The sequence below is a fragment of the Tinamus guttatus genome, unplaced genomic scaffold (assembly GCF_059628265.1).
Source record: "Tinamus guttatus ecotype Peru unplaced genomic scaffold, ASM5962826v1 Tinamus_guttatus_pri_ptg000049l, whole genome shotgun sequence".
Taxonomy (NCBI): domain Eukaryota; kingdom Metazoa; phylum Chordata; class Aves; order Tinamiformes; family Tinamidae; genus Tinamus; species Tinamus guttatus.
This window is the reverse complement of record NW_028288583.1, coordinates 259,834-275,197: the sequence shown is the minus strand read 5'-3', so window position 1 is coordinate 275,197 and position 15,364 is coordinate 259,834. Positions and strand designations below refer to the sequence as shown.

At 54.6% G+C, this 15,364-nt stretch overlaps 2 protein-coding genes and 1 long non-coding RNA gene across 3 annotated transcripts in view; all 3 read right to left on the bottom strand.

The window, feature by feature from the left end:
* The window catches only part of LOC148595876 (uncharacterized), a 355,837-nt gene that overhangs the window by 226,210 nt on the left and 114,263 nt on the right, over nt 1-15,364 (bottom strand). The window lies entirely within an intron of this gene.
* On the bottom strand, nt 1,500-4,550 carry LOC104566831 (uncharacterized). The gene is made up of 6 exons (XM_088539781.1): nt 3,755-4,550; nt 2,899-3,033; nt 2,480-2,541; nt 1,929-2,192; nt 1,888-1,890; nt 1,500-1,544 (listed from the first exon to the last, which is right to left on the bottom strand). Exons 1-6 carry the CDS (start codon nt 4,548-4,550, stop codon nt 1,500-1,502), a joined length of 1,305 nt encoding a protein of 434 aa, XP_088395907.1.
* Nucleotides 11,399-15,243, bottom strand: ETV7 (ETS variant transcription factor 7). The gene is made up of 7 exons (XM_088539782.1): nt 15,046-15,243; nt 14,599-14,763; nt 13,975-14,082; nt 12,926-13,138; nt 12,496-12,638; nt 12,190-12,290; nt 11,399-11,510 (listed from the first exon to the last, which is right to left on the bottom strand). Exons 1-7 carry the CDS (start codon nt 15,185-15,187, stop codon nt 11,399-11,401), a joined length of 984 nt encoding a protein of 327 aa, XP_088395908.1. The 5' UTR covers nt 15,188-15,243.

The window sequence follows — 15,364 nt, the reverse complement described above, 5'->3', positions numbered from 1 at the left end:
ACGTCACGTAGGTCTGCAAACAGTCGAGACCCGTTTCAGTTTCTCCTGCAATAAAAGTCTGATGAGGCTGGTCCGTGGCCAAAGGAAACGCTGCTCTTGGGCTGCACTTACAGCTGGCACCACTCGAGCGGGATGGAGGAGGGGGACGAGGGGGTTTTCACCCTCCTGGACCGGATCGAGCCCTGTGACAGCCCCACTCAGCTCCCCTGGGCTGTCTGAGATATGACCAGGTTTTTTCATAGCAAAGTGTTTCAAGGCCACAGTCATCGTTAAATGAACCAGCCTCTCGCCTGCTGCAGGACCCCAAATTCCATCTCCTTCCCCCCACGCTTGTTGTGTCTGACCCTGCCAAGGGAGAATCTCCTGTTGACTCCCACTGCAGCCAGCGATGGCCAACCCAGCACGGCCCTGAGCCAAGATCCACAGCCTTAATCCAGGGCCCTGCTTAGGGGTTTGGGCAAAGATTAGCTGGGAATGTTCCCAGAGATTATGGTTTAATCTCTTTGACATTTCACATCTTCTTAGACATAGTAGGTGAGACCCCAGCAGCTATAAATCTCCTCAGTGCATCGAGGAGTTATATCAAGCACAGCTTCTGGGCTACTCGGAAACAAGCTTTACTCATTGCTTGGTGTCAGCACAATCTGCTTTTGCAATAAATCTCCTGCTGCTAGAAAGGAAATGGCCATAAATAGACAAGAAATGGCAGGAAAACACCATGTATCTGCTGTAAAATTCACTTTGTTCCACTTTACATCTGGCTTGAAAGGAGCATCCCACAACAGCTGGAGCAAGGCAAACTTTATTCCAAGTACAATGTCTTTACACATCTCTCATTTCCTTTACACAAGACTGGCTGGCACTCAGGAGCTGTCATATTTGAGAAATGCACTAGAAGAAGCTGTGAAACAACAACAGATCTTTTGGCACAAAAACTTGCTTTGGCAGAGTAGTTCCAGCTCAAATTCCTGATGCTCCATCCTGGACAATCCAGTGACAACCGGATTGGTGCCACTTTTAATACAGAATTTATAGCCAGGAAAGGAGCACGTGAACATCTGTGCACCACTTAGGCATGATTTTTATGGACTTTCCTGAACTGCATCTTTGCCTGATGGCAGAAGCTGTATAAATTATATTGCACATAGATATAGAAAAGCAGGTATATAAATAGACATACACAAACAAAAAATACACAACTAGTGTCAAGTAACACATGTTAGATAAGAGCTAAAATGAAAATATAGGACGACCCAAGAAATAAGAATATGTTTGAATTGCAGACTATTTCATTGCCCCAGCTTTTTAAACATTTCATGCTGCTGTGTCTTTGCGGTTGTTTTCCTTAGAGGATTTTAAATCCACAGGTGGCAAATTACAGTGGATTCAGACCAGAATCCGCAGGGATTGCTCCACACATTGGGAAATCTGCATCCTTCGGCTCGCAGCCACGTTGGGCCCCAGCCATGGTTGGGAAACTCGTTCCGGAGCAGCCGATTTCAGTCTGGGCTCTCGCAGTTCTCTGTGTTGAACTGGTCCCTGTCCTGTTGAGACAGAACAAGACACCCATGAGTCCCTTCCCCAGGTGAGTGACACCAGGGAGCCTGAACTGGGACTGGTGCTATTGGCCCAGCATGGTCTCCTGTACATGTTCCGTAGGAATTTTCCCTAAGTCTGGTTGTTGTTCACACATGGGCCATGTGCCTGTTGGGTACAGACCAAGGCAACCCATCCTACCAGGTTTCCTACCTTTTTCCAGGTAGGAAAACAAGATCCAGCCCCAGCGCACTCCTAAGATCCAGTGCTTTGTAACCCCTCTAGCATAACCTGGCTGGACTGACATCACCCGCCCATGGATCATCCTTAAATGACACCACTTGCCCCAACTTGCTGCTGGCAGCTGTTGCGAACACCTCGCTCCTCTATACCTGGAGAATTTTGCCGTAGGACAGGGGTGCAAACGAGTCCTCCAGGTAGCGCGTGCCGAAGCCCATGATCCGGTTCACCGCCTGGTTGCAGATGCCGGCCACCTTGGCAGTGAGGTGCACAGCAAAGGCAAACTGGATTTCCTGGGGGTTAATGTTGGGCCTGCTGGCTGTCATTTCCGTGCTGACGTAGGCATCAGCCAAGTTCTTGAAGGAGCTGTAGGACATTTCTTTGAAAAACATCCGTAGCCGTGCATCTTCCTTCACCTGTTTGAGCAGCACATGGATACACAGGTTAGGAGTGAAGGACTCGCTGTGTCGTAGCTGTGTTAGGGCTTTCACACCTTGCTGAGGCTGCTTTTGAGGGAGGGCAGACAGACAGACAGACCTGAGCCCACCCAGTCAAGGAATTAAAAGCTGCCGTTTGCTTGGTTGGATGGAGCATCGTGGCCTGCTGCTGCCCCGTGCAGGTCAGTGATGTTGCATCATTTTACAGCAATACAGAATTTGGCCCAAATTACTTCTACCTCTGCAGCCAGTAAGTTTTCTCTTACCTTCCTATCCAGGTCATCTCCTGTGCTCTGAAGGAGGGCAACGATCCTTCTGATGGCTTCCTCTGTGCAGAGAGAAGAATCATTTCTGATGTTATTTCCAGCCTTTTCCACAAGCCCCACACCAAGATGCTGTGAGGAGGTAATGCTGCCTATGGAACTTCGCCCCCTAAAAACCCAGAGGAATGCATATACCTCTATCCCTGGGAAATACACTTAAGCCTATTAAAAATGCCTGGTTTCCTCAGCCAGGAGCCTTTGAGTTTCTCCCTCTCAAAATCAAGCCCCAATGAGTGAACGAATCCAAAGGCCACACGCAGTGACAGACCCGACGTGGGTCGGGGGTCTCGTGCCAGCTCCGTCCCTGGAGCCGAACCCGCAGCGCCGGCAGCTGCCGTGAAGCTGTCGAGGACAACACTCACCAACGCCATCGGCGCCGGCCGGGCCCTGCGGCTCCTGGAAACGCTGCTGGCGGCTCGCGTGGCTTTCGCTGCCGTGAACTATCAGCCCTATCTCTTCAGACACCTGCGCGTAGTAGCAGTCGGGCTGGTCTGTACCTGTTGGAAGGCAAACGCACGGTCAGAATTGGGTTTGGGGGAGTCCCTCGCTGCTTGAAAGGGAAAGGCGGGCATGGCAAACGCCCAGCCAGCAAAATTCCTGCGCCTGCTCACCCTGGATTAGTGCAGACCGTTAATGAACTATCCGAGGTGCTTTCCGAAATTGTTATGAGCTCCTGCAACTTGCCCTGAATTGACCAAACCTTCCTAAAAGCCATCTCGTCGATTTTTCAGCAGGGGAAGGGTGCAGATGGATTAACTTGCACCGTAACCTGTTGCACAAGTCACCTGCCGTGTCACAACAGCTGTCCCCATTCACTCCCTTAGCCAGCAGCAAATTTAAAGCAACTTATTTTAGACCTTTAATAGTTTAAGATTTAACCTTAGATCCCAAATGCAGGTTTGAACTGAACTGTGATGTCCCTCATTAGCTGCAGGTGCAAAACCTGCACACGGGGAGCAGCTGACTGGCAGTAAATTGCTGCACTCCCAAGTCTGAGTAATGAACTGGGCTTCATCCAGGGCCATCTTTAAACAGAGGCAAAAGTGACCCTGTCCTGGGACAGCAAGTTGAGTCGGGAGCCCCCCCCAGAGCCCTGGAAAGACGAGCTGGTTGTTGCTGTGCTCCTAAGGGAAGGGAAGGGGTAAGGATCTTGGCCAAACGTGGTGCCACGTTCGGCTGCCGCCTGCGTTGCCCCGAGGCCGCGGGGCCGGCTCCCACCTGGCGAGGCCGGTGTCTGGATGTGCCTCAGCAGGAGGCGGTTGGGCCTCCTGGCCTTGGCTCCTGCTGCAGTCTCCCCGCGCTCCTCCTCGGCACCCACGTGCTTCTTGAACGAGAAGACCCTCTTGAGGCTGGGTCTCTTCCTCGGGTGTTTGCCCGGCGGCGGGGCGGTGTTCACGTCTGTCCCAGGCCGCCTAGGCACATCTGATTTGGTGCTGTGAGGAGCTTTGATATCTTTTTCCTTTGCCTTTTGCCCTGCATTTTCCTTCTGATCATCAGGATTCTTCCTGAAGAGGAAGTTCAAGAAACTTTTGAACCAGGCGCGCTGGGTTTTCCCCTGGGAGGAATGTTTGCCGCTCTTCCCCTTGGGCTCCGACTCCTCTTTCGCGGAGCTCCCCGGAGCTGACGCTTTGCTCGTATTATCCAGAGCCTCTTCCAGATCTGATGTGTTGGGTCCCTCCTCCTGGTCTTTCCTCGGGCTGATTTTGGAGCATGCATAATTGCAGAAGTCGCTTTTTGACCTTTGCAGCTTGGCTGCCCTTTTCCCCCCGGCTCTCTCCTGAGCTCTCCTCTTGGCAGCCAGGGAGCTCTCGCAGCAGCTCAGCGAGCGCCTCACATAGATTTCCAGCACTTTTTTCGCCCCTTGTCTGTCCAGTGAGAGGATTTTGCCTGATGGGCTCCTCCCCTGGTCCCACGCTGCCATATCCACATCCATGGCCCGTTCCTTCCTGCAGAGGAAAACATTTTCACTAGGGTTTTCACTTTCCTCGCCACGCTGCTCGGTCAGGTTGGGCATGATGGAAAGAACCGCGTTTCAGACTCACCCCAAACACTGGTGTCCACGACTGTTTCGGTCCTTGGTAAATGATCAACCCCTTTTACAATTGTTATCTAAGCCCTCCTTATCTAAACCATGTGCACAGGGTTTTATGATGCTATAAACTGGGCTATAGACGCTCCTGATGGAGGGAGTGAAACTACGGAGCAGGGGGACAAGTCTCAGAAGGAAACCCCCCCAAGTTGCCTCCCAAAATTGGGTCCCAGAAGGTCAACGCTGGTCCCTCCTGGCTGTGCAGGACCCAGCCGGTTTGCAAGGGTTTAGTGCAGATAATGCAGGGTCTGCTTTGAAATCAAAGCCTTTCTAGACAAGCCAAGGCTGGACTCCAGGTTTCTCACAGCTGCTGAAATGGGTTCAAGCAACCCCTGCTCGCCAGGACCAGGAGCTTCCTTGGAGAAAGCGACGTGGGAGCAAGGGAGGAATCTCCGCAGGCCGGGAGCGACGCCAGCCGCTCCAGGACGCTGCCGCGCACACATGGACCCAACCCACCGCGATGCCGTCTTTCTTGGGATCAAGAAGATCCCTCGGGATCCCTCAGCAAAGAGATTTCTTGGGATCAAGAAGGCACGTTGTACCCATCCAAGGCAACTACAAAACCACCCAACAACCCAGGACACTGCCATTAATAAATCATTCCACTAGATTTCATCACAGCAAAGCAACAATCCCCTCTGCTTTGATTGATTCCAGCACAGCGATCACACATCATTCTTATCTACTCTTTTGTATTTACCTTTCCGTTTGTAATCCTGCCTGTCCGGACATAAGTCAAGGTGGACTCCTTAACCACAAGAATGGAGAGTGCTCAGGCTCACCTGGGAGCTGCTGTTTTATATCCCAGACCGGTTGCTTGGTGAGTAACTCCTATTTTTAGCAGCCATTCAGGCATGAGAGAGCGACGCTTCCGTGTGGAGTCTCCGCCATCTCCTCCCTCGTGGCGGGAAGATACATCACCCATATCTGGAAGTCAAGCGCGCGTGAGTTTCACTGGAGGAGAAAACAATTTCCTTATGACAAATAGCAACAAAACAACATAAGACATCCATATCACCTCGTGCCACGGCTGCCCTTTGAAACCAGCTATCTAAGCCATGAAACCAGCTATCTGAGCCAGCTGGCGTGTTTTCCGCAGGTGTGTTGTCATGGCTGGGCTTTGTCAGGTGGTTTCTGGGAGAAAACCAGAGCAGTCACGTCTTCCTCGAGGAAAGGAGCTTGAGATCCTGCAGCCAGGTCTCCTCACACAGGCCCCAGGAGCCGCCAAGAAACCCCAGGCCTGAGGCTGCTGCAGGGCCTGAGGGAGCTGGGCCTGTTCAGCTGGAGAAGAGAAGGCTGAGAGGGGACCTGAGCAGTGTCTAGAAGTACCTCAAGGGAGGCAGTGAGGAGGATGGGGCCGGCCTCTTTTCACTGGTGGCCACTGACAGAACTAGAGGAAATGGCCCCAAACTGAAGCACCAAAAGTTCCATAGGAACTTAAGGAACAATTTCTTGACAGTGAGGGTGCCAGAGCACTGGAACAGGCTGCCCAGAGAGGTTGTGGAGTCTCCTTCTCTGGAGATCTTCAAAACCCGCTTGGACGCAGTCCTGTGCCACGTGCTCTAGGTGACCCTGCGTGTGCAGGGGGGGTTGGACTAGATGATCTCTAGAGGTCCCTTCCAACCTTAGGCATTCTGTGATTCTATTCTATGATTCTACGAATCGCTCCAGGGCGCAGTGTTAACAGGAACGTTACCCGTGAAACCCATTGCTGGCTTCAAACACCACCCCAACCACTGCCAGGGAGGACAGAGGCAACGCGTGCACATTTCAAGATGAGTCCAGTCAATCCGTGGTGCTTCTTGCGCTGGACATCACCCTGGTGCGGCGCTGCCGCAGGCCGCTCTCTGCCCTCCTCCCGGCCATCTTGCCATCTCATGGCCAAACCGGGCACTGCACCTTGCCAGGGCAGCGAGGGGACGAGGAGGCCGCAGCGGGGCCTGTGCCGGGCAATCCGCAGCAGCCCGGGTTGGGAAAACACAGCAAGACGCCAGCGCAACCGACCCTTCGTTTCCTGTGTTTTTCAGCTAGGATGATGTGCTGATCATAATAAATGATAAAAATTATCTTTTCCTGGATAAAAATGATCTTTTCCAAATGAGCCCATATTTATTTTCTTTAGGTCTATTTGTACAAGCTTTGGGGCCATAATTTCCTATTAACTCTCCTTCTCCTTACCCTATATTAATGAATCAGTGTCTGGTATTGATTAGGGTCTGCCTAGCTCTGTTTTTTTTTTTTTTTTGGGTGTCCTCATCCACTGCTGCTAAATATTTACTTCATCCCTCAGGTGGGAGCTCCATGCTGCTAAGTAGCATTTGACAATGCCCCTTCATGAGAGGGCTGCATGCAGAGGGTGAGGAGGCTCACAGCCCATTTCGTTTTTCTCTCTGCATCACCAATCTGTATAACGAAGAGGACTTTGGCTTAAGGCCGCTTTGACCAGGGCATGTCCACTGTGGCACTGGGACATAGCTCGGCCATCTCCAGTTTGGAGATGTCAGTGTTGGAGATCCGAGGATGACCCCAAGTCCCATCCCTGTTTACGGAAGGCTTCCCATGGTTGCACTTTGAATCACTGTTGTCTTAGGGCCTTTTCCAGGCCTTTTCTCTTCGTAAGAGTGTTTTTCTGGGCACAGCCTGACCACAGGCTAAGCAAAGCAAATCCACTTCTTAGCAGGGGGTTGCTGGATAAATCTTGCCCTAAACTGTGATTCTGGAGCCCGTCTTTCATACTCATTCAGGTCCCTTCTGGCATGTTCAAGCTCAGTGGATGAGAGACATAAGAAAAAAAATGCTTGCAGAAGACCTTAGCCAACCCCAAATCCCATGCCCACACGGGGCAAGAGCTGGGGAGAAAGGTTTTGAGATCTGAATCCAAAACTGTCTGCTTTTCTCATCAACACAGGGGGAAAGAGGAAACTAGCAGGCAGAAAGTCATGTGGAGAGGGCACAGAAATATGAGATTGATATCTTCAGTTTAGTGCTGTTTGAAGGAAAAAGCAGAACTGAAAATGCAAGGACACAGCATAGGGGGAAGCTCGCTTTGTTTACAGGAATTTGTTCCAGAAAATGAAAAAACAAGGGGAAGGAAGAGCCTTGCATGAACTATGAGCTAAAATGAGCAGAACCCTGAAGTCAACCATCCCCCAGATTTCTTGAAAACAAGGCAGCCAACAGGCTGCGGCGTGGGAGGCTGAGGTTGGACATCAGGAAAAACCTCCTCTGTGGAAGGGTGGAACAGGCCTCAGAAAGTCCCCAAAGAGGTGGAGATCTCTGTCCTTGGAGGTTTTGAAGACAGAGCCCTGGCCAGCCTGATGTGGTGTTGGTGACAATCCTGTTTTGAGTGGGAAGGTGAAGTAGATGCACGAAAGGTTCCTTCCTGCCAACACTTAAGTGATTCTGTGAATGGGAAACACCAAAGCCGAAGGATCTGCAATGTCAGATGGGAGTCGAGATGCAGGTTTTGAGGGGCAGCCACTTCTTACGATTGGACTTGATGGTCTTTTCCAACCATCATGATTCTCTGATGTTTCCCCCACGGGCCAAGCTTTGGGTAGACAGCACAGAAGGTTGTGGGACCTGCGGGGCCCAGCAACCTCCGTGGGCTGCTCGGTCCACTTCTGCAGTGTGTCTCCTCCGAGAGGGTTGCGGGCAGCAGCCTCCAGAGCAAACCCGCTTTTCCTGCAGCCCAAGGTTTGATTTCAGCCCACTTTCCTCAGGGGATGAGTGATGCAAGGTAGCGGCGCCAGTGGGTGTTGTGGGAGCCTCTGTGTTTGCAACACCCTGGTCTAGACAGCGCCAGGCCGCTTCAGGCACCCCTGAAGCAACTAGAGAGACTTTCAGGAATGAAGTGTGTGGATCTCAGAGAAGGCTCACGTGGAGCTCCTGCTCCACCGCCCTGGACTTCAGTCCCCGACTTGTTTGTGCCCTTCCTCGCCGCACGCCCACGCCGACCAGCCCCGGTGCCCGTGGCGCTTACTCGTGTTTACCGAAAGAGACGGGTCCTGGTTCCAGGAAGGCAACGTGTTTACCGTGCTGCTGCGTCCATTTGCTGGCTCCCACTGCCGATGGGAGGCACCGAGACGTGTCCTGGGAGCCCTTTCTGGGTCCTGGAGAGAGCCCAGAGCATCATTGCACAAGTGAACTTTGCTTCTTGCGCCCCAAGAAACCTCCGCCCTGGCTCCCTCCTCAGCCGTGGCCGCAGTGAGGATTGAACGTATTTGGCAGCTTCCCAAGCGGGACAGGAAATCCCCGCTCTTTAAGTCCAGCATGATCCTTAGTCACTGCTGGAAAAACAGGTGAACTAACAGCATCCCACGTGGATCGGCACGTGGCGTCCGCACACACCGGGATCCCCCCGGCCGCTTTCGCCATGGCCCAAGCCCTGCCAGCCTGAGCAGTTCCTGGGCCTTGGGCCGCTCGGGAGCCTTGGAGCGTGTTTCCACGTCAAGAAGGCAGGTGGGATGTCTCGTTAGGAGAGAACCGAGTGAAACGCAGCCACGTGTGCGTAACCCAAGAGCGACACGGGGCCAAGCGGGGACAACTTCCAAGGAATGAGGCTCCTTTCCTTCCAAAGCTGGTCCTCGTGGCTGGGCAGGCCTTATGCTACTTGCCTACATGGGACTAGATTTCAGCCCCTCAGTTCAAAAAATCTCCTTTTCATCTTTTCCAAGACAAAAGGCACCTTCCATGGAAGGATCCTGCAGCGCAGGCTCCCTCCTGCTGTGACCTCCAGGCTGGGCCTGGCACCGGCTGCAGCTTTGGTGGGTCCTGGCACCCACCACCCCTCTCCTAGCAGAGATTTTGGCCTCCCTTCCTTGCTAGCATCTCTCAAAGGCAGAGCACTATGTTCGTTTACCCCCTTTCAGCACATCTGCCTCCTCATTTTCCTCTGACTTGGAGGAAAAAACACATTTTGCTCCTAAAAAAACCCCCATATTCCTCTTAAAAAAAACCCTATATAGGACCATATAGATGCATATGGACCTGTTTTCCATCCCCCAAAAACACATTTCCCACCCAGAAAAAGCCATCAGCAAAACACAAGGGTTTTGCTGCTGATTTTCTGGAAGTGAAACTTCCCAGTGAAACTGTTTCTGGAGAAGCCTCCGTGTGCTGCGTTGTGCCAGGACACGCTGGTGTTGGAGCTGCAGCGAGGGCCTGCGCCTCCCACCACGGGGAACCCACTGAGCTCTTCAGGTGCTGGAAGGCAGGCAAAGGAGCACGTCTGGAGCACAAAAGGGGATTTTACAATGCGAATGGGAACTTTGCTCTTTTGGAAAAGTCAGATCGATTTCTGAGCCAAGAAATACGGTGAGAACTTAGGACAACAGACAAGAGAGGAGGAATGACCCTCTTTGGAACAACCAGGTGATTGGTATAAACTATTTTGGTAGCACCAAGAGCCAGGATGGAAACCAGCGGGATTAGTTCTGTGCTGCTGCCAAACCAAGGTCTGCAGCAACTGCCCGTTTCCCAGCAGGCTGGAAACACGGCGCCGCTTTGGCTGCGTGGGCCCGGTTTTCCCCGTGGCAATAAAACACCAGGTGCGTGGGCACCTTCACCCGACACCGCCGAGCAGCCTGCGCCCTCCCGCTCGGGTTTCCAGGCGCACCAGCGCGGGGACAAGAACCCGGCTGCTCATTTGGAGCTGGTTACACGAGAGTTTCTGTGCAGGGCTCGTTCTCGGCGCAAACGAGGAAGGCTTGGGTTGCTCCGTTTCAGATTTCCAACCAGCAAGAAGCGGCATTTTCAGCTGTGCAGTCGCAGAATTTTATTTCCTCAGCAAAAAGTAATCCAAAATATTAACGGATATTTTCAGGTTTAAAAACAAACAAACAAAAAAAATCTTCCTTCCAGCACTTCCTAACAATACCTGAGGTTAAAAGCCAGCTGTTGCCATGAGTTGCCCAAATACCCTATATTTTGCCTCACTGGGGAGCTTTGCTTTGGGTATTTGGAAGCTGAGGGCAAATATTACACGTGCTGCATCATCCTGTGCTGTGAAATGCAGCCCGGCTCCATGGATTTCACCGGCTCGCCCGGGGGATCCGAGTCAAGACGTGCCCCTTCCCGCGGCCCGAGAGCCAAAGTTGGCACCCAGGGCAAATGATGGTGTCCCTGATGGGGAGCGTGAGCATGTTCATTACTGCCTTGTGCTTATTATCTAGGGAGCTAATTACACAAAGCACCATGTCGGGGAAAGGAGTTAAAAGCAGCTCTGGGTCTCCCCGCAGCCGAGGGCCGCGCGTCTCCGAGCGGGCCCAATGCAGAGGATATTTCAGCTCGTTCCCACCCTCAATCCTGCAGCTCCACAGGGATCTGCCTGGTGAGTCTGCGCCGTGATCGGGCCCGAGGCCCCGAGTCAGCCCAGCCCAGAACAACCGCTCCGGATCGGCACCGCGTGTGTGTCCGGAGCCCCCCGCCCGGCACCTTGGCTTTAAGGATGGAGCCACCTTGACCAGCAAGTTTGGACCTTGCACACAAGCATCGAGGTGAAGAAAGCAAAATAAAAACCACATTCCCTTGCTCAGGGGGGAAAAGAAACAAGCAGAACCCAACCCGCCCATTCGCTTCGCTCGCTGGCTTGAAGGGTGATTTTGGTGTGCGAGTTTTGCTGACCAAGCCCCAGAGCTGCCCCAGTCTTTGCTCGGGACTTGGGAATCTGCGGCCGCCGCTCTGGGACCTTCTGCCAGCAAAGCCGGAGGCTCCGGCCCTTCACAGCGGAGTCCAAATCTGTGGGCGCTGCAGGTGGCCTCCTCGGAGAGCTCCTACGGTGAGACTTCCAGTGGGTCTTCCTGGAAATCCTCCTGCTCCTCATTCTCCAGCTGCTCCAGCTTGCTGGGTTTCTCGTGGATGATTTCCCCAGGAGTCTTCAGAAATCTGCAGGGTGTTTTCGGACGGTTTGAGCTGCTTGGCCAAACGCAGCCCCACAAGTGCCTGTAACTGCTCAAGCCGCTCTGTGCCTGCGGCCGCGGACTGAGCACCCCAGCTCTTGCTCTACACCCCGAAGGCACCGAGCCCAGGGAGGTCAAGGGCATCGCACCTCAGCCCAGAGCCCGGCACTGGCATTTGAAGCTTTAGCTACGCCCAGGCAAGAATCCGGCATGGAAAATGGTGGGAGAAGCAATGAACAAACAGGAATTCCCTGCCCGGCTCCACAAGAGCTCCGCGTGGGGTGGATGTCCAACCTGCAGCGTGGGGCAGCCCATCCAGGCATCCCACGTGCCTGGCTCATGCAGAGCAGAGGAGAGAGAGCGGGTACAAACCTGCTGGGGGGTTGCACTTCCAGGGAAAGAAGCAAACACGGAGGTTTTGCAAAACCAGAACCGACGCAGACCCTTTGCTTTAACCTGAGGGCCGACTTCAGCGCTCAGGTGCCGTGGGATTCCCGCATGCTGGTGGTGCCAGGTTCCTCACAGCACCATCCAACCGGGACCAGCCACGTTCTCCACCCCCAAAACACAGCAGGGACCCTGGTCTGGACCATCAGGGATCCAGCGAGATGAAGCAGCTGCCAACATCTGGAGGCTGCCAGTCGCCCACCGCTGCTTCATCCTACCTGAACAACAGCTTCTGCCCCGGCTCCTTTTTGATGATGTTGAGTTTGTAGTAATGTCTGAGGGCTCGTGACATCTTTTCATATGTCATGTTTACACGATTCTGGAAGGAGAAAAAAAGGCAGGGTTGGTTGGGGTTTCTTTTGGGGGCAGTAAACCAAGCATAAACGCCTGGGTTGGGTCTCTGCAGCAGCTGGGCCTCTCCGCAGCAGCTGCCCCTGTGTCAAACGGAGCAGGTTGTGAGCAGAGGACACAAAAGCGACTTCCAAAAGCCTGGAAATGACAAACTCGGTCTCAGCTGAACTTACCTTGTGGTTCCCCCAGAGCTGGGCAAGTCCATTGGGATTGAGGATCCGGAAGACTTTGGCTTCCTTGTCTTCCCACCTGATGTAGGGCTCGTAGCGGCTGTCGGAGAGGAGCTGGTAAACGTAGTCCCACAGTAACCTGCAGTCTGAGCGCGGAAGGAGCCGTGAGAACCAGCACGGAGCTCCCGCTCCACCACGAACCCCCCGTGAGGGCCGGGCAGCAACAGGACTCTCATCCTGGCAATACGGAGAAGAGCCCGGAGCTCCAGGGAGCACGTTCATTGCCAGAGCTCAAACTGCCTGGCACAACTAGCGTTTCTCAGGGGGGAAACTGAGGCAGAGACGCACTCACTGAAGTGGGGAATAAATGAAAGGGGGCAGAGTCAATGCAACCCCAACGCCCCTAGGAGCCAGGCTGCAGCCTCCTGTTCACCTGCGATCTTCCCGTCCGCCGGAGCTGCTGGGGAGGTGGGAAGCGAGCAGAGGGCGTCCGTCCTGCAGCCGCCGTCTGCGCCGGGGTGCGAGAGGTTGAGCGGCTCCTCGGCGCCGCGGGGGACGCCCGGGGACGCCGGCGCGTCCCGGCTCGAGCAGCTGGGCAGGGGGGAAGAGAGAGCGGCTGGGGCAGCCTCTGCGCCGCAGTCCAGCCCTGCAAGAAAACCCCGGGGCAGAGGAGCAGAGCCCGGCGCCGCTGGCTGCCCTGGGCCGTCGCCCCGAGCCCCGGCCTCGCACCAGGCAACAGCTGCTGCGCTCCGGGACGGGGGAAGAGGGAGACGCTGGGATTCCCCGGGAGGAAAAGAGCGCTGGAAGCTGCAGGAGACCCGGGGTGGGTTAGCGGCGCTGCTGGAGGAGAGGGGAAGGGGGAATGGGAGGGGAGCAGAGCATGTGCGCGCGATCGATCCCTTTGGAAAGCGCCATGGCAATTTTAACAAGTTTGTCACCCCACATCCACTGCCCGGTGCCAGCGGAGAGGCCCAGGAGAGCTCCTGAATCCACCTCAGGGCAAAGGGAGCCCAGGCACGGGCAGAGCCGAGGGGCACCGGGAGCCGCGGGGGGCTGCAGCCGCCCCGGTCCTTGGCCGCTCGATGTGCCCGGGAGCAGGGGCTGTGGGTGCCCTCCGAGCAGCACGGGGGCCACAGGAGGAAGGAGGTTCAAACCCCCTAAACGAGGTGCCCAAACGGAGCGGCTGTCTCCGAACACGCAGCCCTTGCTACGGGGACAGGAACAGCATCTAGAAAGGGCCCGAACCCACCCCTTGGTGCTGCCACCTCCCTAGCGCTCATTCCCCTACCCAAACCTCACGCCTCACTCCTCCTCATCTTCCATCTCTGCAGGGATGACCGAGCCAAGAGGAGCACTCAAGCACAGCTCCTCATGTCCCAACAGCCCAGATCTCCACGTCCTCTCGCTCAGAGGGGGGAACATCAGACCTCCGACCTACGCGGCGTGCGGGGGCCGAGCGCAGAGCTGCCCTCTCCGTCCTACCTTCCGCCGTGCTCCCGGCCTCCCTGAAGGGTGAGTTCAGCAGGGGGCTGCACACCAGGGCTCTCCTCTGGGTTTTGATGTACTGGAGGAGTTCGTATAAGACGTCGCCTGTGGGGGAAGGAAAGCGTTGGAGTCTGTTCAGGTGCTTATGTCATCCTGTGGCACTGCAGAAACATCGTCTGGAATAACAAAAAATGGTGATGGGTTTTATTATTGTGCTGGCAATTCAAGCCCTTCAGTCCCTGTTCTCTCCATCACCGTCTGCTTCTTTCTTGACAACTCTCTTTTGCCATCACATCTTGTGCCCCAGGGAAGTCAGACCTCTCCTAAGCACACAGTGAAGGATTGATTTGCTTGCTCTGACTCTCTGGAGCTTTTCCCCAGGAAAAAGCTGATATGAGGCAATACCACAGCTGACTTTCAGATAAGGAAACTCAGGTTTATTAACTGCAGCTGCTGCAGGGACAATGCCAATGGTCTATGGAAAGAAGAGAGTTGTCCCAGCCTCCCTCATCCAGCTGGTTAGGCCGGGCTCAGCGCATGGACCTACCCAGCCCCGCTCAGCGTCCCACAGCCCATGCTGGGCTCACTGTGTCCTTAGGAACACCGTTCCCCTCAGCCAACCTGAGCTGGGAGCTCTGTATCTGAAGTCGTCCTTGGTGAGAATGCACAGGGCTTTCCCGTTCATCTCAAACTTGCTCTCGTCCGTTCGCCGAAGGGAATATTCTTTCTCGGCCCATCTCAGCCAGTGGATCACATCCTCCTTGCTCCACAGCGAGGGCGGGATTCCTGAAACCATGGGCAGCCTCTGAAGCACCTTGATCTCCATCTTCAAATCCAGCAAGGGGCCGGGCGGGACACTTGGCATCTCCATCCCCAAACGCCCCCTCTTAAACCTTCACAGATCAAATTAGCCCAAAGACAGAAAACGGGATGTGGTGACGGGCCCATCTCGTCCCCAACCTAGAGAGCAGGCAGTGGTCACAAGGCAGGAGACAACTGCAGCACCCACCGTGTCCCACCCTGTGGGGACACCTGCAAGCCGCGCTGACCTGCTCCTCGTCTACTCACTCAGCCTTCCCGGCAGCTTGAAGCTTTCCCCCTCGCGGGTGGCTGCGCATCTGGCCTGGGCCTGGGGAGCAAACGAAGCTGCAACAACAGGGCTCCAAGAAGCGACGGTCACTTTGCCCTGGGGAAAAGAGACCAAACCCATCAACAGGGCAAAACATCCCCTCCGGTCTCCTCCTCAGGTTGCTTTGGGGACACCTCGGCCACCATCAACATTGTCCAAATGGCCTCTAGCCAGTTCCCTGGAGCACCTTGATGCGCTTTGAAGCAGCTCAAGGCCAGCTGGTCACTGCAAGTAAATCACGAGGGGAAACCCACGTCT